The following is a 25,630-nucleotide window of genomic DNA, read 5'->3' as shown; positions in this document are numbered from 1 at the left end:
CATGTGATGGGGGGGGGGGAGAATTGGGGTGGTGATGCCGGGGGGGTCGCGGCAGCGCTGTGCCCCCCCCCCCACCATCACGAGGAGGGGACCCCGGGGGTGACATTTGGGGACGGGACCGTGCGCCCCCCCCCCTGCCTGCGCCCCGGTGGGGTCTCGGTGCGCCGCGAGGTTTTGGGGGGCACCGGGGTTGGGGGGGGGTCGGGGGGGGGTCTTGGTGGCCTTGCGGGGAGGGGCGGGGGGGTCTGGGGGCTGCGCTGCCCCCCTCCGGGGCACGGGAAGGGACGGATGGACGGGGGGTGCTTGAGGGGTGGGGGGCTGCGGGTGCGCTTTGAAAGCGGGGAGGGGGCCAAGGGGGGGGGAATTTTGGAGATGCGGGGTCCAGGGGGGGGTACCGGACCCCCGGGGGGCAAGGGGGGGGCACGACCACGACCCCCCCCCCCCATACACCCACCTCCAGGGGCTGCGCGGGGAGCGTCGGGGGGTGCCCGGCCACCCCCTGCGCCACTTTGAAGGGGGGGGGGGGGGGGCGCGGCGATCCCCGTCCCCCCCCCCCAAATTCCCCCGCGGGGTTGCGGGCAGGGTCGGGGCGGGGGGAGCCGCCGGCCCCTCCCCGGGAGGCCGGGCCACGCGGGGCGGCTTTAAAGCCGCCGGTCCCACGCCTCGCCGTGCCCGTGGGTTGCAAAGGGGGGGGGGGGTCGATTTTGGGGAGGGGGGGGGGGGCTCGGCTTGCGACCCCCTGCAGCTGCCCCCCCGGCCCCGGCTCGCGATGCTGCCCTCCTGGCTCTGCCTGGCCGCCCTCCTGCCCCTGCTGCTGCCCCCCCCGACCCCCGCCGGGCCCCCCCTTTGCCCCCCGCCCTGCCCCTGCCCCACGTCCCGCAGCCTCCTCTGCAGGGAGCCCGGCACCGTCAGCAGCCTGGGGGGGGTCCTGCCCGGGGGGGGGGCGTCCCGACTCCTCGCCGAGATGTGAGTGGGGCTGGGGGACGGCGAGCGGGGTGGGGAGGGGGCTGGGGGAGAGGGGAGGGGGGCTGGGGACGGGGATAAGGGGATGGGGGCGAGGGGATGGGGGCGAGGGGATGGGGCTGGGGGAGAGGGGATGGGGACGGGGATAAGGGGATGGGGGCAAGGGGCTGGGGCTGGGATGGGGCTGGGGATGAGGGTCTGGGGTCAGGGATGGGGCTGGGGGCGAGGGGCTTGGGCTGGGATGCAGGGATGGGGACAGGGATGGGGACAGGGACGGGGCTGCGGATAAGGGGATGGGGACGGGGACAAGAGGATGGGGCTGGGCTGGGGCTGGGGGTGAGGGTATGGGGACGGGGATGGGGCTGGGGATAAGGGGATGGGGACAGGGATAAGGGACTGGGAATGGGGCTGGGGCTGGGAGACGGGGCTGGGGCTGGGGACAGGGATGGGGTGGTGGTGCAGGGGATGGGGACGGGGACAGGGATAAGGGGCTGGGGGACGGGGATGGGGATAGGGGCGAGGGGCTGGGGCTGGGATGCGGATGGGGACAGGGATGGGGCTGGGGGCAAGGGGATGGGGACGGGGCTGGGGCTGGGGACGGGGACAGGGTGGTGGTGCAGGGGATGGGGATGGGATGCGATGGCGGGGATGGGGACAGGGATAAGGGGCTGGGGATGGGGCTTGGGGCGAGGGAATGGGGCTGGGATGCAGCTGGGGACAGGGCTGGGGCTGGGGGCAAGGGGATGGGGATGGGGATAAGGGACTGGGGACGGGGATGGGGCTGGGGGCAAGGGGCTGGGGCTGGGACACGCTGATGGGGACGGGGACACGGCAGTGGGATGGGGTGGGGAGATTGGGGTACGATTACGGGGCTGGGGTCGAGGCGAGGCTGCAGGGGCTGGGACACCACGATGGGGACAGGGACAGGACGGGGGGGGGGCTCTGCTGCGCCCCCCCAGGGGCTGGGGGCAGCTCCTTGCCCCCTACCACGGGGGTGCCAGCGGGGGGGGGGGGTGTGGGTGGCAGCGGGGTGCCCGGGCTGGGTCCTCGCCCTGCCGCATTGCCGCACGCCCCCCCCCTTGCCTCAGTTTCCCCCCCCAGCTCTTTGTTCGCCTCCTCCCAGGGTGGGGTGGGTGGTGGGGGGGTGGTGGCGGTCCCCCCCCCGTGACACCCCCGGCCTCCCTTGTCCCCATCGCAGCCTGGGGTGGGGAGGGGGGTGCGGGTCCCGCTGACGCCCTCCCCACGGTGTGGGTGCCCCAGCCCCTTCCCATCCGTCTCCCATGGGTGCTGCCCCCCCCCGCACCCCCCCATCCCACCGGGGCACCCCGCTCCTGGGTGCGGGGTGCGGAGAGCGGTGTCCCCCCCAACCACAGCAGCTCCCGACAGCAAATTGGGGGAACGAGGAGGGGCTCGGGGCTGCTCTCCCACCCCCGGGAGGTGCTGTCCCCATGGGGGGGGGACACACACACCTGACCCCCCCCCCCCCGTGGCCCCGTTGCCTTCCAGCATCATCGAGAAGCAGCCGCTGCTCACCGCCCTGACCCGCGCCGACACCAGGATGCTGCGGGACCTCAGGAAGCTGTGAGCACCCAAGGGTGCCGGGGGGGGGGGGGGTGCAGGAGGTGGGGGGGGGGCAGAGGACGAGGTCCTGGGGGGGGGGGGTCTCGGACCCCGCTGTGCGTGCTGAGCCCTCTCCTCCCCCAGCACCATCACCGGCTCGGGGCTGCAGCACATCTCCGACGATGCTTTCCAGGACACCCCCAGGCTGAGCCACGTGTGAGTGCCCCCCCCCCCCCATGGCTTTGGGGCTCCGATCCCTGTCCCTATATGTCCATCTGTGTCCCCCCCCCGTCGTGGGGACACTCATCCCCGGTGCAGGGTGGCTCGTCCCCATGCCCGGAGGTGGGGGGGGGGATCGATGCCATCCCGCTGCAGCCAGGCTTTGGGGAGGGTGGGGGGGGACACACGCACATGGGGCCGTGCTGCTGAGTGGGAAACCATCGATCGGGGCAGGAGCCCCCCCCCGGGAGCGAGGGGGATGCGGGATGAGGGTGGTCCCAGGGTTATGGGGGGGGGGGGCTGATGGGTGCTGTGCTGGCAGGAACCTCTCCTTCAACGCCCTGCGCAGCCTCTCCTGGAAACCCTTCCAGCATCTGCCCCTGCAGGAGCTGTGAGTGCCCGGGGAGGGGGCGCAGCGGGGGTGGCCCCCTTGGGGTGGGGGGTGGGGGGGATGTGGGTAAGGGTGGTGCGGGAGATAGGGGCTGGGGGGCTGGGGGCATGGAGTGGGTGGTGCCCTGCGGTGAGATGGAGGGGTTGAGAGTCACGGGGGGGGGACGGGGAGGGGATGGGGATGGGGAGGGAATGGGGAGGGGATGGGGATGGGAATAGGATGGGGATGGTAATAGGGACAGGGGCGGGTCAGGAATGGGGACAGTAATAGGGTCAGGGATGGGGACCGGGAGGAGGACGGGGAGGGGATGGTAATAGGGTCAGGGATGGGTTGGTCAGGGACGGGGATGGGGCTGGGGATGGTAATAGGGACAGGGATGCGTCAGGAATGGGGACGGGGATGGTAATAGGGTCAGGGATGAGTCAGAGACTTGGGGATGGGAATGGTGGTGGATATGGGGACAGGGATGGGGATGGTAATAGGGGCAGGAATGGGGCTGGGGATAGTAATAGGGTCAGGGGTGGGTCAGGAATGGGGACGGGGATGGGGATGGGCATGGAGAAGGGGATGGGGACGGGAATGGGGTTGGCGATGGGGTACAGCACACTTGGCACACCCCCACGTGAAACCATCCACCCGGGGCGCCCGGTCCAGAAGCAGCGCAGCCGGGGCCGCCTGCTTGGCCCCCCCCGGGCACCCCGCTGCAACACACGTCCTGTCCTCTCGCCCCCTCTACCCGCAGCATCCTGGTGGGAAACCCCCTCAGCTGCTCCTGCGGGGTCCGCTGGCTGCAGCTGTGGCAGGACGGGAGCCGCGCCGAACTGGGCAACCAGTCACTGGGCTGCTGGGCGGGCGGCGTGCTGGTGCCACTGGGCAGCCAGCCCCTGAGCGGCTGCGGTAGGTGGCGGGGACGTGGTGCCCCCCGGTTTTGGGGGGTGTTGGCGTGTGTCCCCCCGCCTGGGGACAGCGGGGACAGCGCGGGGAGCTCTCACACCCCTTTCTCCCCGGCAGAGCCCCCCACGGTCCGCATCGAGCACCCCGACGTGGCGCTGCGCCAAGGGGACAGCGTCAACCTCACCTGCCACATCGCCGGAGAGCCGCCGGCCACCGGGGACTGGCTGGTGCCCGATGTGGGTTCGGAGCCACCAGGGGTCACCAAGGCAAGCGCGACGCCCCGGGGCTGGGGGCACAGTGGGGGACGCCGGTTTGGGGCCACTGGTTTGGGGATGGAGGCTTTGGGGATGCCGGTTTTGGGGCTGCTGGTTTGAGGACACAGGTTTTGGGGACACCAGTTTTTGGGGATGCCACCTGGGGTCACCAAGGCAAGCGCAACGCCCCGGGGCTGGGGGCACGGCGGGGTGGGGAGGGGGGGGCGCAGCAGGGTGCATTGTCTCACTGGGTCCCGCTGCGCCCCGCAGGTTTCAGAGGGGGAGCTCGTCCTGGAGATCACCAACGTCTCCTCCAGCCTCAACCACAAGGAGCTCACGTGCCGGGCGGAGAACGTGGCGGGGCCGGCGGAGGACAGCGTGATGCTGAACGTCACCTGTGAGACGCACGGGGAGGGGACACGGGGACCGGAGCGGGGCAAGGGGGCTATGGGGCTGCAGGTTTGGGGACACCGGTTTTGGGGATGCCGGTTTGGGGCTGCAGGGTTTGGGGACGGAGGTTTTGGGGGATGTCAGTTTTGGGGGATGCTGGTTTTGAGGATGCAGGTTTGGGGCTGCAGGTTTTGGGGACACTGGTTTGGGGATGGAGGTTTTGGGGATGCCAGGTTTGAGAATGGAGGGTTTTGGGGACGGAGGTTTTGGGACACAGGTTTGGGGGATGGAGGGTTTGGGGATGCCAGGTTTGGGGCTGCTGATTTGGGGCTGCTGATTTGGGGACAAAGGTTTTGGGGATGCCGGTTTGGGGCTGCTGGTTTGAGGACACAGGTTTTGGGGCCGCCAGGTTTGGGGCTGCTGGTTTGGGGACGCCAGGTTTGGGAACGGAGGGTTTTGGGGATGGAGGTTTTGGGACACATTTGAGGATGCAGGTTTGGGGCTGCCGGTTTTGGGGCCGCTGGTTTGGGGATGGAGGTTTTGGGGATGCCAGGTTTGGGGCTGCTGATTTGGGGACAGAGGTTTTGGGGATGCCGGTTTGGGGATGCCGGTTTGAGGACACAGGTTTTGGGGCCGCCGGGTTTGGGACTGCCGGTTTGGGGGCTGCAGGTTCGGGGACGCAGGCGGCTCTGCCTCCCCAGTCCCGCCGGTGATCCTGCTCCTGCAAGAGGCCATCCCCCAGCACTTCTGGTGCATCCCCTTCTCGGTGGACGGCAACCCGGCGCCCAGCATCCGCTGGCTCTTCAACGGCACGGCGCTGGCCGAGGGGCCATACATCCACACCCGCATCGTGGAGTACGAGCACAACACCACCGTGCTGCACGGCTGCCTCCAGCTCAACCGCCCCACGCACGTCAACAACGGCAACTACACCCTCCTGGTGCGCAACCCCCTGGGCGCCGCCGCCCGCAGCGTGTGGGGTCGCTTCATGGACAACCCCTTCAGCTTCAGCCCCGAGGAGCCCATCCCTGGTACGTGGCGGAGGGGCTGGGGGCTTCCTTGGGGGGCTCCCCCCCCGGCTGGTGGAGGTGCCCCGCAACCTCTCCGTGCGCCGACACCGCTGCCTCCGTCTCCGCCTCGCTGCCTCGTGGCTCCGTGCCTCAGTTTCCCCAATTTTTTGGGGGTGTTCTCTTTTTGGGGGAATAACGCGTGTTTTTTTTCCTTTCTCCATGCTGTGCCAGTGTCTCTGTCTCCGCTGGGTGAGTGCTGGGCACGCTGCTCCCCCTGCCCCGATCCCCCCCGAGCCGTGCTGACCCGGGGTGTCCCCCCAAGTGCGGGTGCAGCGCTCATGGAGGAGCGTGGCTGTCCTTGTCCCTGCTGCGTCCCCAAACCCCACACTCACCCTGCGCCCCTCTCCCCACCCCAGGCACCAGGAACAGCTCGCTGGAGGGGCCCGTGGAGACGATGGATGAGCACACCTTTGGGGTGAGGGCTCAGCTGGCACGGGGGGCTCTGTGATTTGGGGTGGGGGGACCAGGGCACCCACGGGAACGCAGGATAAATCCGTAAAGCACAGGCAAACCCGAGGCCAGATGAAGTGGGAAGGTGACGGGGACGAAGGCAGTCCCCTGCCCTCCCCCTGCCTCGGTTTCCCCAACGGGCTCGCGGCCACCTCCACCCCAAGGGCTGGGAGAAGGGACCCGGCTCCGCAGCCGGACCCCGAGCCCCCTCCCCGCTGTCCCCAGGTGTCCGTGGCCGTGGCCCTGGCCGTGTTCGCCTGCCTCTTCCTCTCCGTCATGCTCCTCGTGCTCAACAAGTGCGGGCACCGCTCCAAATTCGGCATCAACCGTGAGTCCCCCCTCGCCCCGCTCCCCACGCCCGGCCGCAGGGTGACTGTCCCCACGGGTCCCCATAGCCCTGAACCCCTGGGGGGGGGACACACCGGGTGGCAATGGGGGCCCCTGCTGGGGCCAGGCAGCGCGGGCAGCAGCTGCTAATTCACTCCTGGAATGGATTCAGCCTCTAAATGGGTTTGATCGGGCTGGCTCCCCCCGGGGCCGGCCGGGGCGGGGGGATGCTCGGCAGCGCCTGGCACCGCTGTGCAAAACCCCCCCTTGCTCCCGTCCTCCCCCCGTGATGTCCCCGTCCCTGTCCCCCGCAGGCTCGGCCGTGCTGGCCCAGGAGGACGACCTGGCCATGTCCCTGCACTTCATGAACCTGGGCAGCAGCCCCGTGTCCTCCACCGAGAGCAAGCTGGAGGGGCTGAAGAGCAACTTCATCGAGAACCCGCAGTACTTCTGCAACGCCTGTAAGGCTGGGGGGACCCCCGAGCACCCCCCGTAGCCCCCAGCCACCCTCCCTCGCACCGAACCGGGGTGGGGAACCGGGGGCTGACTCCCGGGTGCCCCCCAGGCGTGCACCACGTGCAGCGCCGGGACATCGTGCTCAAGTGGGAGCTGGGCGAAGGCGCCTTCGGGAAGGTTTTCCTGGCCGAGTGCTACAACCTCCTCCCGGAGCAGGAGAAGATGCTGGTGGCCGTGAAGGTGAGGAGGGGGGGACGGCGGTGGGGGTCCGGGGGGGGGTGGTCCCGGGTCTGGGCTGAGGCCGTGTGCCGGCGGCAGGCGCTGAAGGAGGTGACGGAGAGCGCGCGGCTGGACTTCCAGCGGGAGGCCGAGCTGCTGACGGTGCTGCAGCACGAGCACATCGTCAAGTTCTACGGCGTCTGCACCGAGGGCGAGCCCCTCATCATGGTCTTCGAGTACATGAAGCACGGCGACCTCAACCGCTTCCTCAGGTGGGCCCGGGGCGCGCGGCCCCCTCCCCGCGCGCTCCATCAGCGGGGCTCAGCCAGCCCGCCCCGCGCTCCCTGCTAATGCAGCCCTCCTTGCAATATTGATTAGATTAGCTGTCTGAGAGGCTTAAATAGAGAGAGATTGGCCATCAGCTGGAATAAGCAGAGACTTTTCGATTGGCCCCCCAGGTATTGCTGCTAGACGGGGGGGGGGGGCGGTGCGGAGAGGGAGGGGGGGAGAGGCTGCCAGAGGCATCGCTTTAGTGGCCAGGCGATGAGCTCTGAGACGTGGCTTTTATGATTATTGTTATGGGACTTGGCAGTAATGGTTCTGCCGAGCAGAGCCCCCCGCTCGCGGCCGCGGCCTCCTCGGCCGGGCTGTCAGCAGCGCTCGCCATCAAAGGCAGCGTGCCCCTGCCTCGCCTGCTGGCCCCCGGCCGGCTCCGCGCCCTCCCCGTGCTCACCGAGCTGCGTGTGCACGTGCACGCGCGTGCACAGCCCTCCTCGGCACGCATCCGGGCTTCCCTGGCGTGGGTGTGCGCACACGGGCGTGCACCACGCCTCCAGGCATGTGTTTGTGCGTGTGGTTTCCTCGCACGTGTGCGTGGCTTCCCCGGTGTGCACGCACACGTGTGTGTGCCTGCCCTCTGTGTGTGCGTGGTGTGGATGCTGCTTCAGCCGTGTGCGCACGTGTGTGGCTCTCCCTGGTGTGGCTGCACGTGTGTGTGCACACTCCCCAGCACGTGCACATGCATGTGCACGGCCCTCTCTGGCTTGAGTGCACACACACGTGCACGCCTTCCTGCGTGCATGCACACACAGGGGCACTCCTTCCTGCGTGCATGCACACACACAAACGTGCACTCCTTCCTGTGTGCATGCACAAACACACATGCACCCCTTTCTGCATGCACACACACACGTGCACCCCTTTCTGTGTGCATGCACAATCACACGTGCACCCCTTTCTGCATGCATGCACACAGACGTGCACACCTTCTTGCTTGCATACAAGTGCACCCCTTCCTGTGTGCATGCACAATCACACGTGCACGGCTTCTTGCTTGCATGCACACGCACACCTTCCTGTGTGCATGCACATGCACACACACGTGTACACCTTCCTGTGTGCAAGCACAGACACATACACACCTTCCTGTGTGCATGCACACACACACACATGCACCCCTTCCTGTGTGCAAGCACACAAATGTGCACGCCTTCCTGCATGCATGCACAAACACACGTGCATCCCTTTCTGCATGCATGCACACACACGTGCACGCCTTCTTGCTTGCATGCACATGCACATCTTCCTGTGTGCATGCACACACACACACACGTGCACTGCTTCCTGTGTGCAAGCACACACACACACACCTTCCTGTGTGCATGCACAAACACCTGTGCACCCCTTTCTGCATGCACACACACACGTGCACCCCTTTGTGTGCGCATGCACAAACACACATGCACCCCTTTCTGCATGTATGCACACAGACGTGCACGCCTTCTTGCTTGCATGCACACACACCCTTCCTGTGTGCATGCACAAACAATTGTGCACCCCTTTCTGTGTGCAAGCACACACACATGCACACCTTCTTGTGTGCATTCACACACACACACACGTGCACCCTTTCCTGTGTGCATGCACAAACACACGTGCACCCCTTCCTGTGTGCATGCACAAAGACATGTGCACCCCTTCCTGCATGCACACACACACGAGCACACCCCTGTACCACTGCACCCAACCTGCACACCCACCCCCACCCCCGTGCGTCCCCCCCCCGGCTCCGAGCACCCCCTCTGCCCCTCCAGGTCCCACGGGCCGGACGCCAAGATCCTGGAGCAGGGCCAGGGGCAGCCCCGCGGGCAGCTGACGCTGAGCCACATGCTGCAGATCGCCACGCAGATCGCCTCGGGCATGGTGTACCTCGCCTCCCTCCACTTCGTGCACCGCGACCTGGCCACCCGCAACTGCCTGGTGGGCCACGAGCTGGTGGTGAAGATCGGCGACTTCGGCATGTCCCGCGACATCTACAGCACCGACTACTACCGGGTGAGCAGCCCATTCTCGTCCGTGCCCCCCCCCTGCCCTCCCCAAGCCTCGATTTTTCCATTTTAGCTGCTGCCCCCTACCCCAAGCCCATTTAATATTTAATGGTGCCGCAGAGCACTTAGCGTAGCGGGGGGCTGGGGGTCCGGCGGCAGCATGGTGGGGAAGGACTATGGGGGGTGGCGGGGGGGGTCCCCAGCTGATGGCCCCCCCCCCCCATCCCCGTTCTGGGCAGGTGGGAGGCCGGACCATGCTGCCCATCCGCTGGATGCCCCCCGAGAGCATCCTTTACCGCAAGTTCACCACCGAGAGCGATATCTGGAGCTTCGGCGTGGTGCTCTGGGAGATCTTCACCTACGGGAAGCAGCCCTGGTACCAGCTCTCCAACACCGAGGTGAGCTTCTGGGGGGTGTGTTTGGGGGGGGCAGCACCCTCTCAGAGCCCCCCCACCCTTAATTTTGGGGGTCAGCAAGGTGCCTCGAGCAAGGAGCTGACCCCCTGCGTCCCCCTGCGCTCTCCGCACGGGGCGAGGAGAGGAAACCCCGGTCATAGGGGTACCTGGTGGTGGTGGTGGTGGTGGGGCGAGCTGTATTTCCCCCCCCCCATCCCCAAATCTTGACCTCCCGCAGGCCATCGAGTGCATCACGCAGGGCCGGGAGCTGGAGCGGCCCCGCACGTGCCCCTCGGAGGTGTACGACATCATGCAGAGCTGCTGGCAGCGCGAGCCCCAGCAGCGCCAGCGCATCAAGGACATCCACAGCCGCCTCCAGGCTCTGGTCAAGAGCCCCCCCATCTACCTGGACATCCTGGGCTGAGCGGGGAACCCCCCGCCAAGCCCCTCGGTTCCCCCAAAATCCCCCCTACAACTTGGAGGGGTTGGCTGTCACCCCCCAGGGATGGCTGGAGGGGTTTGGCCCCTCTCTCCGTGTGTCCCCCCCCTCGTCCCGTCCCCAAAGGGATGCCTCGAGGGCTCGACCCCCATGGAAAGTGTCCTGGGGGGGGCTGTGGGGCTGGTTTGGGGGTCCCAGGGCTGTGCACTTGGGCTGTGCCACAAGGGTTTGGGGTCGTGGCGCCCACCCGATGTGGGTTTGCTCCTGGGGGGCAGAACTGGGGGACCCCAGCCCCACGTTGGTGGCTCGGCTGCTCCATGGGGGGGGGGATGCGGGGGGTCTGGGTGAGGGTCCCCCATGGCTCGGTTGCTCCTTTTTTCCCCCCCCAGCCCGGCAGCGAGCCCGGCCCATAATAAAACATCCACTTCTCTGCCATGCTGGGACCTGGCTGCCTCGGGGGGGCTTTCTGAGGAGAAAGAGGGGCTTTTCGGAAGAAAGAAGGTTTTTTTTTTGGAAAGAGGGGCTTTTGGAGAGGGAAAGAGGGGCTTTTGAGGGGAAACAAGGGCTTTTTGGGAGGAAAGAGGGACATTTTGGGAGGAAAGAGGGACATTTTGGGAGGAAAGAGGGACTTTTTGGGAGGAAAGAGGGGCTTTTTGGAGAGAAAGAGGGGCTTTTTGGTGGGGGAAAGAGGGTCTCTTGCGGGAGAAAGAGGGGCTTTGGGGAGAAAGAAGGGGTTTTGGGGAGAAAGAAGGGCATTTTGGAGCAGGGGACAAGGAACGAGGATCTGGAGGGGTCGCGGTGGCACGGCGCTGTCTCGGTGCCCGGCACGGGGCGAGGTTTGGGCGGCAGCACCAAGGGGCGAAGACCCCAAAACTAAGGAACAAAGGGAGGCGCCCCCCCCCCCAGACCCCCCCCAGCCCCCCTCCCCGCGCACCGTCACCGGAGCCATGGGGTTATCGAATGCCCTGGAGCGTCCACTTAATCATCCTTCCCAGGGCTCTCCGGCCGCCTTGGTAATGTTTGAGCCCTGGATCTGGCTGTAATGGAGCCGAATTGATTTCATCTGGCTAATTAGGCTGCGCCCTGCCAGCTCCTTGCTTACCCACCGCGACCCGAGATAAGGGGAAGGGGAGCTGGGGGGAAACTGAGGCACGGTGCCGGGTGCCTCGGGGTGGATTTGGGGTGGATTTGGGGTGAATTTGGCACAGCAGCAAACCAGAGCTGCCCCCACGGTGTCCCCCCAAATGCGATCCGTCCCCAGTTGTCACCCCACAGTGGGGTCACCGTGTCCGGGTCACCAACCTGGGGCTGGCAAAGCGGGTGGGGAAACTGAGGCAGGGGCTGTGAGCTGAATCTCTGCATCCAGGCGGTGGCTCCTGGCCCCTTGTCCCACCCCAAAAGTTTTCCTTTAGGGTTTGGGGGGGGGGGTTTGGAGCCGTGGCACCGGTGAGCCACCCGCTTCCTTGGGGTTTCTCTAATCGCTGCCTGCGCTGATGGATGGGCTTTTCCCTCTGATCTAATTTGAGGAAGGAACAAGATTACAACTTTGAGCTTTTCCAGCGCCGCGCTGCAGATTGCCTCCCCGGTCAATACCGCGCCCCGCCGAGGGGAAGCGGCGGCCGCGCGCCACCTGGGCGCTGAAAAAGGAGCAAAAAAACCCCAAAAAGGGGACTGCGGGTGGCACGGAGCACCGGGCTTGGCGGACGAGCCTCCCCGTGGCCGTGCCTCAGTTTCCCCCCCGCGGGGCAGCTGGGGAAGGGTTAAGCCCCCCCCCCCCCATGGCAGCCCCGCTCCCAGAAGTGTTCAGCCCTGATTGATTTCCTCCCCACCCCGCAGTTTCTCCATTTCAGCTGCTCCGGGGGGAGCGGTAATGGACTCTGGCAATGAGGTAATTAACGGCTCAGCTCCTTGGAAGAGGGTCCCCCCTCCCCAAATTCCCCCCCCCAGCAACACTGGGGATGGGGCTAAGGAGGGTTAAAGAGGGCTCAGGGTCCTGGGCCCCATCCCACATCCCCCAGGGTGAGATTTTTCATGCTGGGGGCGCATCCTGCGGGGTGGGGAGCTCCTGGTGCTGCTGGCCCTGCTCCATGGGACGCGCCGTGGGGCACCCCACAGCGTTATGGGGCGGGGGGAGCCCCCGGGGCGCTGCTCGGTTGTGGGTTGGGTGCGTGGAGGTCCCCCCCTTTTTGGGGCTGGATGGTTTTTTGGGGCCGGCACGGCGCTCGTGGTGGGTGCGGGGATGCAGCTGCGTCCTGGCACCATGGGTCTCGGGGGGGTGAGTGGCGGCCAGACCCCACACAGCCCCTAAGTGCACTTGTGGGGCCTCGATCCCCCGGCCCCGGGGGTCTCGGGGGGGGGGCTGCGGAGGCATCTCGGCGCTAACGAGGCGCAGCTGAAGTGCTGCTGAAGTGTCCCCGAGCAACATTTCCCCGTGACCCCGGGGATGCCTTATTGAAGAGCGATGTGTGTGCATTGGGGGGGTCACTTCCAGGGGGTCCCAGCCCAGCTGTCCCCACCCCGCAGCCCCCCCCACAGCCCCTACAGCCTCGGTGCCCTGCCCCTGCTCCGTTTTGGGGTGGCCGTGGCAAACCTCGGGGCCGCGGGTGGGCTTGATCCTAATGGAGCCCAGCGGTGGGCAAGGGGGGGGGGGGGGGCAGCGGTTGAGCCACACTGGGACGTGAAAATCGTTAGGAGTGATTAGAGCTATTACTGTAACGAGGGGAGGCAATTAACGGCGCCTTGACATCAGTTGAGGCCGGCTAATGCACGCGCTTGGGGAGGGGGGCGGCTGGGCGTGGGGAGGGGGCGACGCGTGGTGCTGAGCCTCCTGGCCGGGCTGAGCCCCCCAGGGGTGACATTTTTTTTTGGGGGGGGAGCCCGGGGTGTAGGGGGGTGCGTGCTGTCACCTGGGGCTGGGGTCCTGCACGTGGGGACGCTGCGTGCTCGGGGTGCGGGGCTGCGGGGACAAAACGCGCACGGGGTGCAGGGGGGGTCCCGGAGTTATCGGGGTTGGGGACGCTCTCTGGGGACATCTCCAACCACCCCCTACCACCAGTGTCACCGAGGAGCCGTGTCCCCAACACCACGTCCAAGCTCTCCTTGAGCACCCCCAGGGATGGGGACCCCACCACCTCCCCGGGTGACCCGTCCCAACGCCTGGCTGCTTTCTGAGCAGAAATCTCTCCTCATTTCCAACCTGAACCCCCCCCGGCACAATTTGAGGCCGTTCCCTCTGCTCCTGGTTATCTGCAAGAAGAGGCTGACCCCCAGCTCCCCACCCCCGAGCCCCCTCTTCCCCACCCCAAACCCCCCCAGGTCCCTCAGCCGCCCCTCTCAGGACTCATGTCCCAGCCCCTCCCCAGCTTCGTCGCCCTTCTCCGGACTCGCTCGAACACCTCCAAGTCCTTCTGGTAGCGAGGAGCCCAAAAACGAACCCAGCACTCGAGCTGCAGCCTCACCAGAGCCGACGCTCACCCCCCTGCTCCTGGTGGCCACGCTGCTCCTGACACAAGCCAGGACCCCGCTGGCCTTCTTGGCCACCTGGGCACGCTGCGGGCTCGTGGTTAGGTGAGCACCGACCAGCACCCCCAGCTCCTTTTCCTCTGCACAGCTTTCCACCACTCTGCCCCCAGCCCGTGCGCTGCGTGGGGTTGGTGTGGGCAAGGACAAAACGTGTTTGGGATGCAGGGATGGTGCATATGGGATGCAGGGATGGTGTATATGGGATACCAGGCTGCAAGGACAAATTGTGCCCAGGATGCAGGGATGATGTGTTTGGGATGCAGGGATGATATGTGGGATTATAGGGCTGATATGTGCACGGGGTGCAGGGCTGCAGGAACAAAATATGCATGGGATGCAGGGTGGCAAGGACAAATTGTGCCTGGGGTGCAGGGACGGTGTGTATGGGATGCAGGGATGATGCGTGTGGGATGCAAGATGTTGCATGGGGATGCAGAGGTGATACATGCATGGGATGCCGGGCTGATGTGTGTATAGGATGCAGGGCTGCAAGGACAAAATGTGCTTGGGATGCCGGGCTGATGCGTGCAGGGGCTGCGGGGCTGCAAGGACGAATTGTGCCCATGCTGTGGGGCCAAATGGTGCCCGGGTGCGGGCAGGACGCGCTGTGGGGCTCTGCTGGCACCAGGTTCAGCTGGGGGCTGCCCCGGGGGTGCCACCGCCTCCCGTATGTACCCCCCCACCCCCAAAAAAATGGGGTGATTTGGGGTTTTCGGGGGGATTCGGGGCTGCGCTCGTGTCCTCAGAGCCGTCGGGGGCCAGGACCCTCCTGGGGCTGTCCCACGAAGGGGCTGCAGGGCCGCCCCCCCCCGCCCCGAGCCCTGGCGCTGTTGTTGTTCCAAACCTGCTGGTTTCTGGCCAGAAAAGGCGAGGAAAAAAAAAAAAAACACCACCCAACTCTAGGATTTTTTTTTTTTCCCTTTTCCGTAGTTGTCTCCGCGTCCAAACTTCCTGAGAGCGGCTCCGGGCCCTCCCTCTGCTTCCGACGGCCGCGCTGCGCCTCCCGGCCCGCTGGGGGTCCGGGTCCCGGCCCGCTGGGGGTCCCGGTCCCAGCCCGGAGGGGGTCCCGGTCCCGGCCCGGTGAGTGTCCCACCCTGCGCCCCACAGGGGTGGCCCCGAGGGGACGGTCCCCAACCTTGCGCCCACGGTTCTGGGGTCCCCCATTGACGGGGGAGGGCGTGGGATGGAGCTGCGACCCCCCGTGGTGACCCCAGCGCTGACGCTGACCCTAAGAGGGACCCATCCCCATCTCCACCCCTTCCCCACCCTGTCCCTATTCCCATCTCCAACCCCATTCCCAGCCCCAGCCCCGTCTCCATGCCCATCCCCGTCCCCATTCTCATCCCAATCCCAATCTCTATCCTGATCCCTGTCCCATCCCCGTCCCCATCCCATTACCCGCTCCCTGTCCCCGTCCCCGCGGTGTCCCCGCGATGCTCGCAGCCCCCGGAGGAAACGCGTCAGCCCGCGGCAGAGGAAGCACCGGGGCACAGATAACAGCTCCGGGGGCCCCGGCGCCTTCCCGGGCTCCGTGTCCCTGATGGGGACGGGGCAGAATCCCCCATCCCCTTCCCTCATACCGGCTGCAGCCCCCCCACATCCCCCCCCAGCTTCCCACGCTGCACAATTTGGCTTCGCGCCCCAGCACCCGCGGGCGATGCTCCCCGACCCCGCGCCACCCCGGGCCCTGGGAGGGAGCAGGCAGGGAGCTTCATGGGGTGGGGGGGGGGGATGAAATCCACCCCCCACCCCTTTGGGATGTCCCCTTTTCCTCCGGTGTCGTTTGCAAAAGGAGCAGGCAGGTGGCTCCCTGGGGGAGCTGCCACCCAGGGGTGAAGGTGACCCCCCCCCAGCAGTGCCTGAGCACCCCATTCCCGTCCCCAAATGGGATCGGGGCCCCCCCCGGAACAGGGACGCATTGCTCCAAGCTCCGGAGGTGTTTTGGAGAGGTCTGTAGGGTTTGGAGAGGTCAGTGCTGGCTTTTGGGGGTCCCTATTGCCATGCACCCCCCGAGAAAACCCTGGGGGGCTCAGCCGACCGCCCCCGCTCCCCAATTAGGACCAGCTGGGCCCCGTTTTTTGATGACTCCTCGCTTTTCCTGCCAGCATCTCCGAGCGGTTCCTGTTGTTCGCAGCGGCGCTGGGGCCCCCCAGCCCCTGGCGCGGGGTTTTGCTGGAGCGGGGCCGGGGCCGAGGCGCTGCAGGGCCGTGGGGAGGGCTCGGGGTGGGGGTCCCGTCCCAGGGAGGAGAGGCTCGGGGCGGGGGGCTCGGAAGCGGGCGAGCGATTCCTCACCCTGGAAACGGCCGCCGGGAGCCGAAGGGAAATGGGGAGAAACTTTCTGACTAAACGCTTTTTCCACTAGAAAAACGTCGCCGCTTTGGGACGGGGAGGGCTCAGCCCCGGGGAAATTATGGGGGGGGCTGCGGGGCTACCCCAAACCCCCCCTCTCCCTCTGCCTGGGTTTGCACCGAGCCAGCGGGGAGGAGGAGGATGGTGCCGGATGGCGGGGGTTGGGGGGGGTGGTGGCACCTCTGGGGTGTCCCCAAGCAGGCTGGTGGCTGGTGGCTGGCCCCAGGCTGGCTGGAGCAGCGAGGAAGCGGCCGTAAATCCAGCTGCGTGCCTCAGGAAACCTCTGTTTCCTCCCGCGCCACACGTGCGTTCACCGCAGCGCCGCGGAACGGCCCCGTAAACACCGCGCCGCCTGCTCGGGGCCACGCGGGGCTGGCTCGGGGTCACCGGGACGGGGTCCCGGCATCCCCAACGGGGCCCGGACCCTCGCCCTTCCCTCCTGCTCGGTGTTGCCAAAGCCCCGATGAGGGGGGGGTCTTTGCGCCCCCTGAATTCGGCCCCGTTCCGCCGACCCCGCTCCGAGCTGGCCGCGCTCCCAGCCCGGTCCCTCGCTCGGTTGAGCAAGAGCGCGGCGGCTCCAGGAAACACAACCCCAAATAAATGGGAAAAGCACTGAAACGGGGCCACGCGGGGCGGCTGCCAGGGGGGGGTTAACTCCTTCCCGTCCCCGCACCCCGCAGCCGGGTCCCCGGCACCCTGGGGACACCCGGGTGTCCCTGGCAGGGCCCCGCGCTGCGCTGGGACGCGGTGGAGAGGCTGGAGCTGAGGGTCTGAGGGTGGGGAGGTGCCAGGATGGGGCCTGGGGCATCCCAGGGGACGTCCTCGGTGCCGTGGTGGCGGTTGACAAAACCCATCCCCAGGCTGGGATATTTGGGACCCCCCCCACCAGCACCAGCGCCTGCATTTGGGGCCGGGACGTTTCTGGCTGCTTGTGGGGTCGGCGCGGTGCTGGGGCCACCCGTGCGGCCGTGCCTCAGTTTCCCCTCAACGCCTGGCTGGGGCCGGGGCCAGGAGTGTTCCTCCGCAGGCAGGAATGCGAACAAAGCCCCCCCCGGGAACCCAAAATGAGCCGGGGGCGGTGGGTGGGGAGCGGGAAGGCGGCCGTGCGAGGCCGGCTCCCAGCTCAGCGCCGCGTCCCCGTGCAGGATGGCGCTGCGGGCCGCGGCGCTGGCGGTGCACGCCTGCCTCCTGGCCGCCCTCCAGCCCGGAGACCCCAACGTCTGCAGCTACTGGGAGAGGTAGGAGCCTTACTGGGGGGGAACTGGGCGGCGGGGACCCCGCGGGATGTGCTGTCACCCCCCCCCCCCCTCTTCTCCGGCAGCTTCACGGCGGCGGTGAAGGAGTCGTACGCCAAGCCCCACGTCGTGGCCTCTGCTGAGCCCTGCGCCAGGGTGCTGGGCTCATCCCAGCCCTGCCTGCAGCAAAGGTGAGAGCAGCCCCCCCCCCAAAAAAAAAAACAACAACAAAAACCCCTCTCACCCAGGCCACGGCGCTTGGAGAGGGTCCGGGGGGGTCCCCGCTCTCCCCTCCCACCACAGCGCATCCTCAGCGCTGCCCCCCTGGGTGCTGCCCGGTGGCCAACGGGGTTGGAAGGGGGGGGTCGGGCAGGGTGTCCCCCCCCCCCCGCCCCGAAAACCCCATCCTCAGGGCGCTGTTTTGGGCGCAGGATCGCGTACCGCACCGAGTACCGGCAGGCGGTGCGCACCGACTACCGCCGGCGCTACCAGTGCTGCCAGGGCTACTACGAGAGCAGGGACGTCTGCGTCCGTGAGTGGGGCGAGGGGGTGAGGGGGGGGGCTTCAAGCTGTGCCCCCCACCCTCTCCTTAACCCCTCGGCCGTGTCCCTGCAGCACGTTGTACCCAGGAGTGCGTCCACGGCCGGTGCGTGGCTCCCGAGCGCTGCCAGTGCGAGCCGGGCTGGCGCGGCACCGACTGCTCCAGCGGTGAGGGGGGGACACGGGGAGGGGGGCGCGGGGATGGGGGACCCCCGGGGGTGGGGGGTGGGAGGGGGGTTGGGGGGTTGGAGGGGGGATGGGAGGGGAAGGGATAGGGGTTGGGGAAGGATTTGGGATGGGGATGGGGATGAGGTGGGGATGGGATGGGACGGGGAGGGATTGGGGATGGGGATGGGATTAGGATGGGGATTGGGATGGGATGGGATGGGATGGGGACTGGGATAGGGATGGGGAAGGGGATGGGGATGGAGATGAGGTAGGGACAGGGATGGGGAAGGAGAAGGGAAAAGATATAGGATGGGGATTGGAACAGGGACTGGGAGGGAGATGGGGATGGGGAAGGGAAAAGGAACGAGTGGGGATGGGGATGGGATGGGATGGGATGGGGTTAGGGGTGAGAGGGGGGTTGGGATGGAGATGGGGTAGGAACTGGGGTGGGGAAGGAGAAGGGAAAAGGACTGAGACGGGACCGGGATGGGGATGGGACGGGGTTGGGAATGGGGACTGGGAGCGAGATGGGGATGGGGAATAGGGACAGGGATGGGGACAGAACGGGGCTGGGGCTGGGGCTGGGACCGGGTGCGGGGTGGCAGCGGTGGTGTCCCCGGGGTGGCAGCGGTGGTGTCCCGTCCCCGTGCAGAGTGTGACGAGCGCTCGTGGGGCCGGGACTGCGAGCACCGCTGCGCCTGCCACCACGGGGCCCCCTGCGACCCCCTGAGCGGGGTCTGCGCCTGCCCCCCTGGCTTTGCCGACCCCCAGTGCCGCCACCCCTGTCCCCCGGACACCTACGGCCAGGGCTGCCACCTCCGCTGCCCCTGCCACCACGGAGCCCCCTGCAACGCCTCCACCGGCGCCTGCCTCTGCCCCCCGGGGCTCGCCGGCCCCCTGTGAGTGCTGGGGTCCCACGGGAGGGGGTTTGTCCCCTTGGGGAGGGGGTCCCCCAGCCGCCCGCTCACCCCTCGCCTTCCCACCGCAGCTGTGACGTGCCCTGCCCCGAGGGGACGCCGTGTGACAGCCACTGCCCCTGCCAAAACGGGGGCATCTGCCACCCCCCCGGCTCCTCCACCTGCGTGTGCCCCCACGGATGGATGGTAGGTGGGCTGTGGACCCCCCCCTTGAGGTACAAGGCACGGGGGTGTCCCCGTTTTCTCCTCCAGCCCCGCTGACCCCGCTGTCCCAAATCCTGGGCAGGGGGACATCTGCTCCACGCCATGCCCCCCCGGGCGCTTCGGCCCCGGCTGCCAGGGCGAGTGCCGCTGCCACAACGGGGGGCGCTGCGACCCCCTGGGGGGGCAGTGCCAGTGCGCCCCCGGCTTCACCGGAGAGCAGTGAGTGGGGACAGGGGGGGGGCCGTGGGGAATTGAGCATGGTGGGGGGGGGCATCGGGATGGGGCGCAGGGGACGGGGAAACGCAGGGCTGGGGGGGCGCAGGGAGGGGGTCACCAAACCCGGGCGCTGCCGGAGCCAAACCTCCAAAAACCGTGGCACGCAGCGAGCTGCCCAGGCTCAGCTTGGAACATGGAGAGGGGGGGGGTCCCGGGGAGCCCCAATTTGGGGGCCGTGCCCCCCTCCCTGTCCCCACGCAGGTGCCAGGAGCGGTGCCCGGTGGGGCGCTACGGGCAGGACTGCCGGGAGAGCTGCGACTGCGCCCACGGGGGCCACTGCTTCCACGTGGACGGGGCTTGCCTCTGCGAGGCCGGCTACCAGGGCAGCCGCTGCGAGGAGCCGCGCTGCCTGCCCGGCCTCTACGGCCTCCACTGCCAGAGCCGCTGCCTCTGCCACCCCCAGCACAGCCTCAGGTAAAGCCCAGCCTCGCTGCTCGGGATGCGGAGGGTTTTATTTTGGGGAGGTCATTTTGGGTAGGGGATGGTTCCCCTCCCCGCTCCGTTTGCGGAGCTCCCTCCCAGCGCACCGCGGTGCCCCCAAACTGGGAGCACTGGGGTGCTGAGCGGGTGCCCCCCAGCTGCCACCCGCTGCTCGGGGAGTGCTCCTGTCGCCCCGGCTGGGCCGGGCTTTTCTGCAACGAGAGCTGCCCCCCCGGCTCCTTCGGGGCCGGCTGCCTGCAGTCCTGCCTCTGCCTCAACGGGGGCACCTGCGACGGGACCACCGGCCGCTGCCACTGCCCCCCCGGCTACACGGTGCGTCCCCGAGCTGCCATCACCGTGGGGTGGGTATGGGAGGGCGGGGGGACCCCCGGGGGTGGGGGGGGAAAGGACACGGGGGGAGGTCTGGGTGGCCCTTTGGGGGGACACCGGGCGGCCTTGGGGTGGGCTTGGGGGTCTGGTTGTGTTTGGGGGCTGTTTGGGGTCGAGGGAGGTCGAGGCAGCCTTGGGGAGTCCGTTGGGATTTTGGGGGCTGTTTGGGGTCGAGGGAGGTCAAGGTAACCTTGGGGGGTCCGTTGGGATTTTGGGGTCACCCGCTCTGCTTCCAACACTGGTGCGCCAAGAGGGGGGGCCAGGGCGGTCATTGGGCTCCCATCTCCTCTGGGGGGGGTCTCCCCTTCTCACCCCCCCTCCCCCTGTCCCTGCCACCCCCAGGACGAGCACTGCTCCTCCCTGTGCCCCCCTGACACTTTTGGGGCGAACTGCTCGGGGCGCTGCTCCTGCCAGCACGCCGTCGCCTGCTCCCCCATCGACGGCTCCTGCTCCTGCAAGGAAGGTGGGTGCGAGACGGGGGCCGCAGTGGGGACATGATGGGGGGGTCACATCCCCATCCCCACACCTCCCCCCTCTTCCTCACACCCCACAGGCTGGCACGGCCCCAACTGCTCAGCGCCGTGCCCCCCCGGCACTTGGGGTCCCGGCTGCAACCGGAGCTGCGACTGCGCCCACGGAGCCGCCTGCAGCGCCCAGAGCGGGACCTGCAGCTGCTCCCCGGGCTGGCACGGCCCCCGCTGCCACCAGCCCTGTCCGGTGAGTGCCTCGTCCCCAACGGCACCGGGAGGGGGTCTCGGTGCCACCGTCCCACATCCTGACCCCGTCCCCGTGCCCCCAGAACGGGACTTTCGGTGCCGGCTGCGGGCAGCGCTGCGACTGCGCCCACGCGGACGGCTGCGACGCCGTCACCGGGGAGTGCCACTGCCTGCCCGGCTGGACAGGTGAGGAGGGGGTCCTTTGTGGGGGGGGGGGGACACCCCGCTGCGCACCCCGTCCTTGTCCTTTACGGCGTCTCCCCCAACCCTTTTTAGGGCCGCAGTGCAAGCGGGGCTGCCCGCAGGGTTTTTGGGGTCGGGGCTGTGGCCAGCCCTGCTCCTGCCGCAACGGAGCGACCTGCTCGCCCGAGGACGGGTCCTGCACTTGCACCCCGGGCTACCGCGGCCCCAACTGCCAGCGCTGTGAGTGTCCCCGGCGAGGAGCGGGGTTATTTTCCCCCCCCCCCCCCCCCAAAGTGAGCCCCCCCTGGTCTCACCGCAGCCCTGCCGCCCGCAGCCTGCCCCCCCGGCCGCTATGGCAAGAGGTGCTCGCTGAGCTGCTCCTGCTCCAACCGCTCCTCCTGCCACCCCGCCACCGGCGCCTGCCTCTGCGCCGCGGGCTGGACGGGGACGCACTGCGAAGAAGGTGGGGACCCCCCCCCAGCAACCCTGTGCCCCCCCCCAGGGTTCAGCCTTAGGGGTCCTGGGGGGTCCCGGGTGGTAGGGAGCCACCGGCTGGCTCCATCCTGGGCACCCCCCCGTACCTTGCAGAGTGCCCCCCCGGGACTTTCGGGCTGCGGTGTGAGCAGCTGTGCCGCTGTCCCCAAAATGCCACTTGTCACCCCGTTACCGGCGCGTGCCCGTGCGCCCCCGGCAGGAGTGGACCCCACTGTGAGGCCGGTGAGTGGGCGCGGAGAGGGGCTGGGGGGCCAGAGGGGGGGTCCGTGCCCATCCTAAGCACTTATCCCTGTGTGTCCCCCCCTCCCCGCAAATTGCAGGGACCCCCGACCAGCCCTACACCATCGTGCCCACCCCTCCGCTGGCTTACAGCACCCTGGGGGTGGTGGTCAGCCTGGTGGCCCTGCTGGCTTTGCTGGTGGCCGCGGTGGCCGCGGGGCTGTGCTACCGCCAGCGGCAGAAGGGGAAGGAGAACCGGCACCTGGCCGTGGCGTACACGGCGGGACGGACGGACACCTCCGAGTACGTGGTGCCAGGTGAGCGGCGCACGGGACCGCGGCTCCAGGACCCCCCAGAGGGGTCCCGTGGCACCCCCCGGGGCTGACGCTTGTCCCCCAGACGTGCCACCGGGCCCCGCGCACTACTACTCCAACCCCAGCTACCACACGCTGTCCCAGTGCACGCTGCCTGCGCCCGGCACCCAGGAGAGAGCCAGTTCCCTAAAGGTACGGCACGGCACCCACGGCACCCACGGCACCGGGCACGGCACCCACGGCACCCATGGCACCCACGGCACTGGGCGCGGCACCGGGAGCCCCGTGGCCGACCTGGCTCCGTTTTTTGGCCCCAGGTACCCGGCCCCCAGCTCTTCCCTGGTGCAGAGAGACCCTACGGCCCCGAAGGCAACGCCACGCTGCCCCCCGACTGGAAGCACCTCGGGGCGCCCCCGCTGGGACCCAGGGGTGAGAAGGGGCGCAGGGGAGGTGCTGGACGCCCCGGGGTTTGGGGGAGTAGATTGTGGGGCGCAGAGGGGGGTCCCAAAGCTGTTCCCATTCCCGGCTGCTGCTTTTTCACGGTTTTTGGCTTCCAGGTGGGGGGCACCTGGACCGGAGCTACAGCTACAGCTACAGCTGCAGCCTGGGGAAGTACTACGGCAAGGGTACCCCTGGGGAAGGGAAGGGCTGGGGTGGGGAGGGGAAGGGAAGGGGAAGGGAAAGGAATGGGGATGGGGAAGAGCTGGGGGCGGGGTGGGGAAGGGAAGGGGGAAGGGGAAAGGAAAGGGGATGGGATGGGATGGGGTGGGGTGGGGTCGGGTGGGGTGGGGTGGGGAAGGGAAGGGAAGGGGATGGGGATAGGGATGGGTTGGAGAGGGGAAAGGGGAAAGGGGAAGGGGAAGGGATGGGGAGGGGAAGGGAATGGGATGGGATGGAGAGAGGAAAGGGGAAGGGATGGGGATGGGATAGGGAAGGGGAAGGGGGAAAGGAAGAGGATGGGATGGGATAGGATGGGGAAGGGGATGGGAAAAGGGGAAGGGAATGGGGAAGGGAATGGGATGGGGAAAGGGAAGGGAAGGGGATGGGGATAGGGAGAAGTGACGGGGATGGAAATTGGGATGGGGATGGAAATAGGGAAGAGGATGGGGAAGAGAATTGGGATAGGGATGGGGAAGAGAATGGGGATGGGGATGGAGAGGAGAAGGGCTAGGAGAAGGGATGAAAAGGGGCTAACACCGAGTGTCCTGCGCAGTGAGGGGGGGGGGGAACGGCTGGGACACGGCTGGTGCAGGGCCGCTCCCTGGCCCCTGTGATGGGGACCCCCCCCCCAACCTCCTCCCACAGAGCACCCCCAGGAGGGGCTGGGGGCCAGCGCCAGCTCGCTGGCCAGCGAGAATCCCTACGCCACCATCAAGGACCTGCCCCCCCTCCTGGCCAAGACCCCCGAGGGCAGCTACATGGAGATGAAGGCCCCGGTGCAGCGGGAGATGTCCTACGCCGAGATTGGGCTCCTCGAGGAGCCTCCTGCCAGCCCCGAGGAGGGTACAGACGAGGGGGGGACAACCGGGGGGGGGGCAGACCCCAGCCCTGCTGCCAGCTGCCCCCAGCCGCCCCCTCTTCTCCCCCCAGAGAGCAGCCCGGGGGGGGCAGAGGGCGCGGAACCGGCCCCGAGCACCCCCAGCCACTACGACTCCCCCAGGAACAGCCACATCCCCAGCCACTACGACGTGCCCCCCGTCCGCCACCACCCGCCGTCCCCCCCGCTGCGCAGGAAGGACCGCTGAGCCCCCCCCACGTTGTCCCCCCCCAAAAAAAAAGCACCCCTTGCCTTGGGGACAAGGACGAGGGACCCCGCCCTGGCTCCAGGACGCTCTGGGGACAAGGACAGGGGACACGGGGGGTCCGTCCCAGGGTCCCTGCGGGGGCTGAGCGCCCCCCCCCGGAGCCCCCGTCCCTGTCCCCCAGCCCTGGGGGGCGCAGCCTGTAAATAAAGCCGGGTTGTTGGAAGCGGGGCTCCAGGCTGCCTGCGGCCGCATCCTTGTGCCAGGGGTGGGGGGAGCACAGAGGGGACCTGGGGGGGCGCAGCCCCGGGGTGGGGCCGGGAAGGGGCGCCCAGAGCCCCCCCCCGAGTGCCCGGGGGGCTGCAGCAGGGCGCGGGGATGGCGCAGCAAAGCGCCCAGGCCGGATCCAGAACGCGCCCCGTGATTGGTCAAGTCGGAGCGGGCGCTGCCCACTGATTGGTCCAAACATTGCCCAACGCCAGCCAAGGGTCGGTGATTGGCCCAGGGGCGATCCGCGGGGACTGCGGCGAGGTCCCGAGCGTGGCCCGGAGCTGGGCCAAGGGGCAGGGGGGCTGGGGGGGCCCGGAGGGCTGCAGGAAAGGCCCCATCTTCGGCCCCGCAATGCTTCCCTGAGGGCACCAACAAAATGCCGGTGATTGGCCCAGTACGACCCGCAGGCCAGCACCAGTAAAGCCCAGTCCGTGTCCCAGTGCTGCCCGAAGAGGCCCCGCAGGGCAGGTTCGGGGGCAGCTCGAGCCCAGCAACGCTCCCGGAGCGGATCCAAAGCGCGCCCCGTGATTGGTCACTGAGGGTCCAGCACCGGCCCCGTGATTGGCCCAGCTCCGATCCAGCGACACAGCCCAGCCAGGCCCAGAAGTGCCCAGCAGGGCTCCAGGAAGGGCCGCCCTTCGGCCCAGCTCCGGTCCTAGTAAGGCTCCCCCGAAAGCCCAGCGATTGCTCCAGAAATGGTCCAGTGCTGACCAAGCAAACCGCAGTTGCTGGCTTGTTAATGGTGCCGTGAGGACTGCGGGTAAGGTCCAGTGGCTGGTCCAGTGATGGTCCAGTACCTGCTCCAGGAAAGGCTCAGTAATCAGCACTGTAGTGGTCCAAATACGGCTGCAGGTTATGCCTAGAAATTGTCCCTGTAATGGTTGAATGAGGGCTGCAGAAGAAGCCCAGTGCCTGGCCTGGGGTGCAAGGACAGCTCTAGGAAGGGCCCAGTGCTGGGCCCAGTTGTGGTACAGTGAGACCCGAACCAAGCCAAGTGACTGGCCCAGAGACTGTCCAGTCAGGGCTCCAGTAAAGGCCAATTTTTGGCCCCGAAATCCAAACGCAGCTGCACAATATGCCCAGAGATTGCCCCTGTGATGGTCTGGTGAGGGCTGCAGGAAAGGCCCAGCAATGCTTCCACGAGGACCCCAACAAAATGCCGGTGACTGGCCCAGCGGAACTCAGAGAAAAACACCAGGAAAGGCCCCAAAACTGTCCCGGTGCTGCCCAAGAGGACCCCGCAGGGCGCCCACTGCCGGCCCGGGGCAGCTCCAGCCCAGCCCCTGGACCTGGCCCAGCAACGCTCCCGGAGCGGA

The 25,630-nt window shown here is 67.9% G+C and overlaps 2 protein-coding genes across 2 annotated transcripts; both read left to right on the top strand.

Annotated features, from left to right (window-relative positions):
- Positions 1-769: 769 nt before the first annotated feature.
- NTRK1 (neurotrophic receptor tyrosine kinase 1) lies at positions 770-10,457 on the top strand (the record flags this gene model as incomplete). The annotated part of the gene is made up of 17 exons (XM_084500521.1): positions 770-966; positions 2,470-2,544; positions 2,668-2,739; positions 3,065-3,133; positions 3,876-4,030; positions 4,145-4,293; positions 4,552-4,678; positions 5,373-5,702; positions 5,913-5,930; positions 6,098-6,156; positions 6,417-6,519; positions 6,833-6,979; positions 7,084-7,214; positions 7,293-7,465; positions 9,287-9,527; positions 9,760-9,918; positions 10,154-10,457. 17 exons carry the CDS (start codon positions 770-772, stop codon positions 10,337-10,339), a joined length of 2,391 nt encoding a protein of 796 aa, XP_084356647.1. The 3' UTR covers positions 10,340-10,457.
- A 4,391-nt stretch (positions 10,458-14,848) lies between these two features.
- Positions 14,849-24,275, top strand: PEAR1 (platelet endothelial aggregation receptor 1). The gene is given in 22 exon segments (XM_084500790.1): positions 14,849-14,956; positions 17,371-17,463; positions 17,547-17,651; positions 17,892-17,992; positions 18,076-18,168; positions 18,821-19,067; positions 19,157-19,271; positions 19,372-19,508; positions 19,767-19,979; positions 20,144-20,318; positions 20,718-20,838; positions 20,929-21,092; positions 21,175-21,277; positions 21,368-21,514; positions 21,609-21,841; positions 21,844-21,991; positions 22,090-22,305; positions 22,388-22,494; positions 22,620-22,731; positions 22,860-22,928; positions 23,608-23,805; positions 23,893-24,275. Coding segments are annotated over 21 exon segments (3,051 nt in total). The 5' UTR covers positions 14,849-14,956; position 17,371; the 3' UTR covers positions 24,048-24,275.
- The last annotated feature ends 1,355 nt before the right edge of the window (positions 24,276-25,630 follow it).

This window comes from Aythya ferina, assembly GCF_964211825.1.
Source record: "Aythya ferina genome assembly, chromosome: 29".
Lineage (NCBI taxonomy): Eukaryota > Metazoa > Chordata > Aves > Anseriformes > Anatidae > Aythya > Aythya ferina.
Note: the sequence above shows the minus strand (reverse complement) of the source record. Positions and strands in the feature narration are given on the sequence as shown.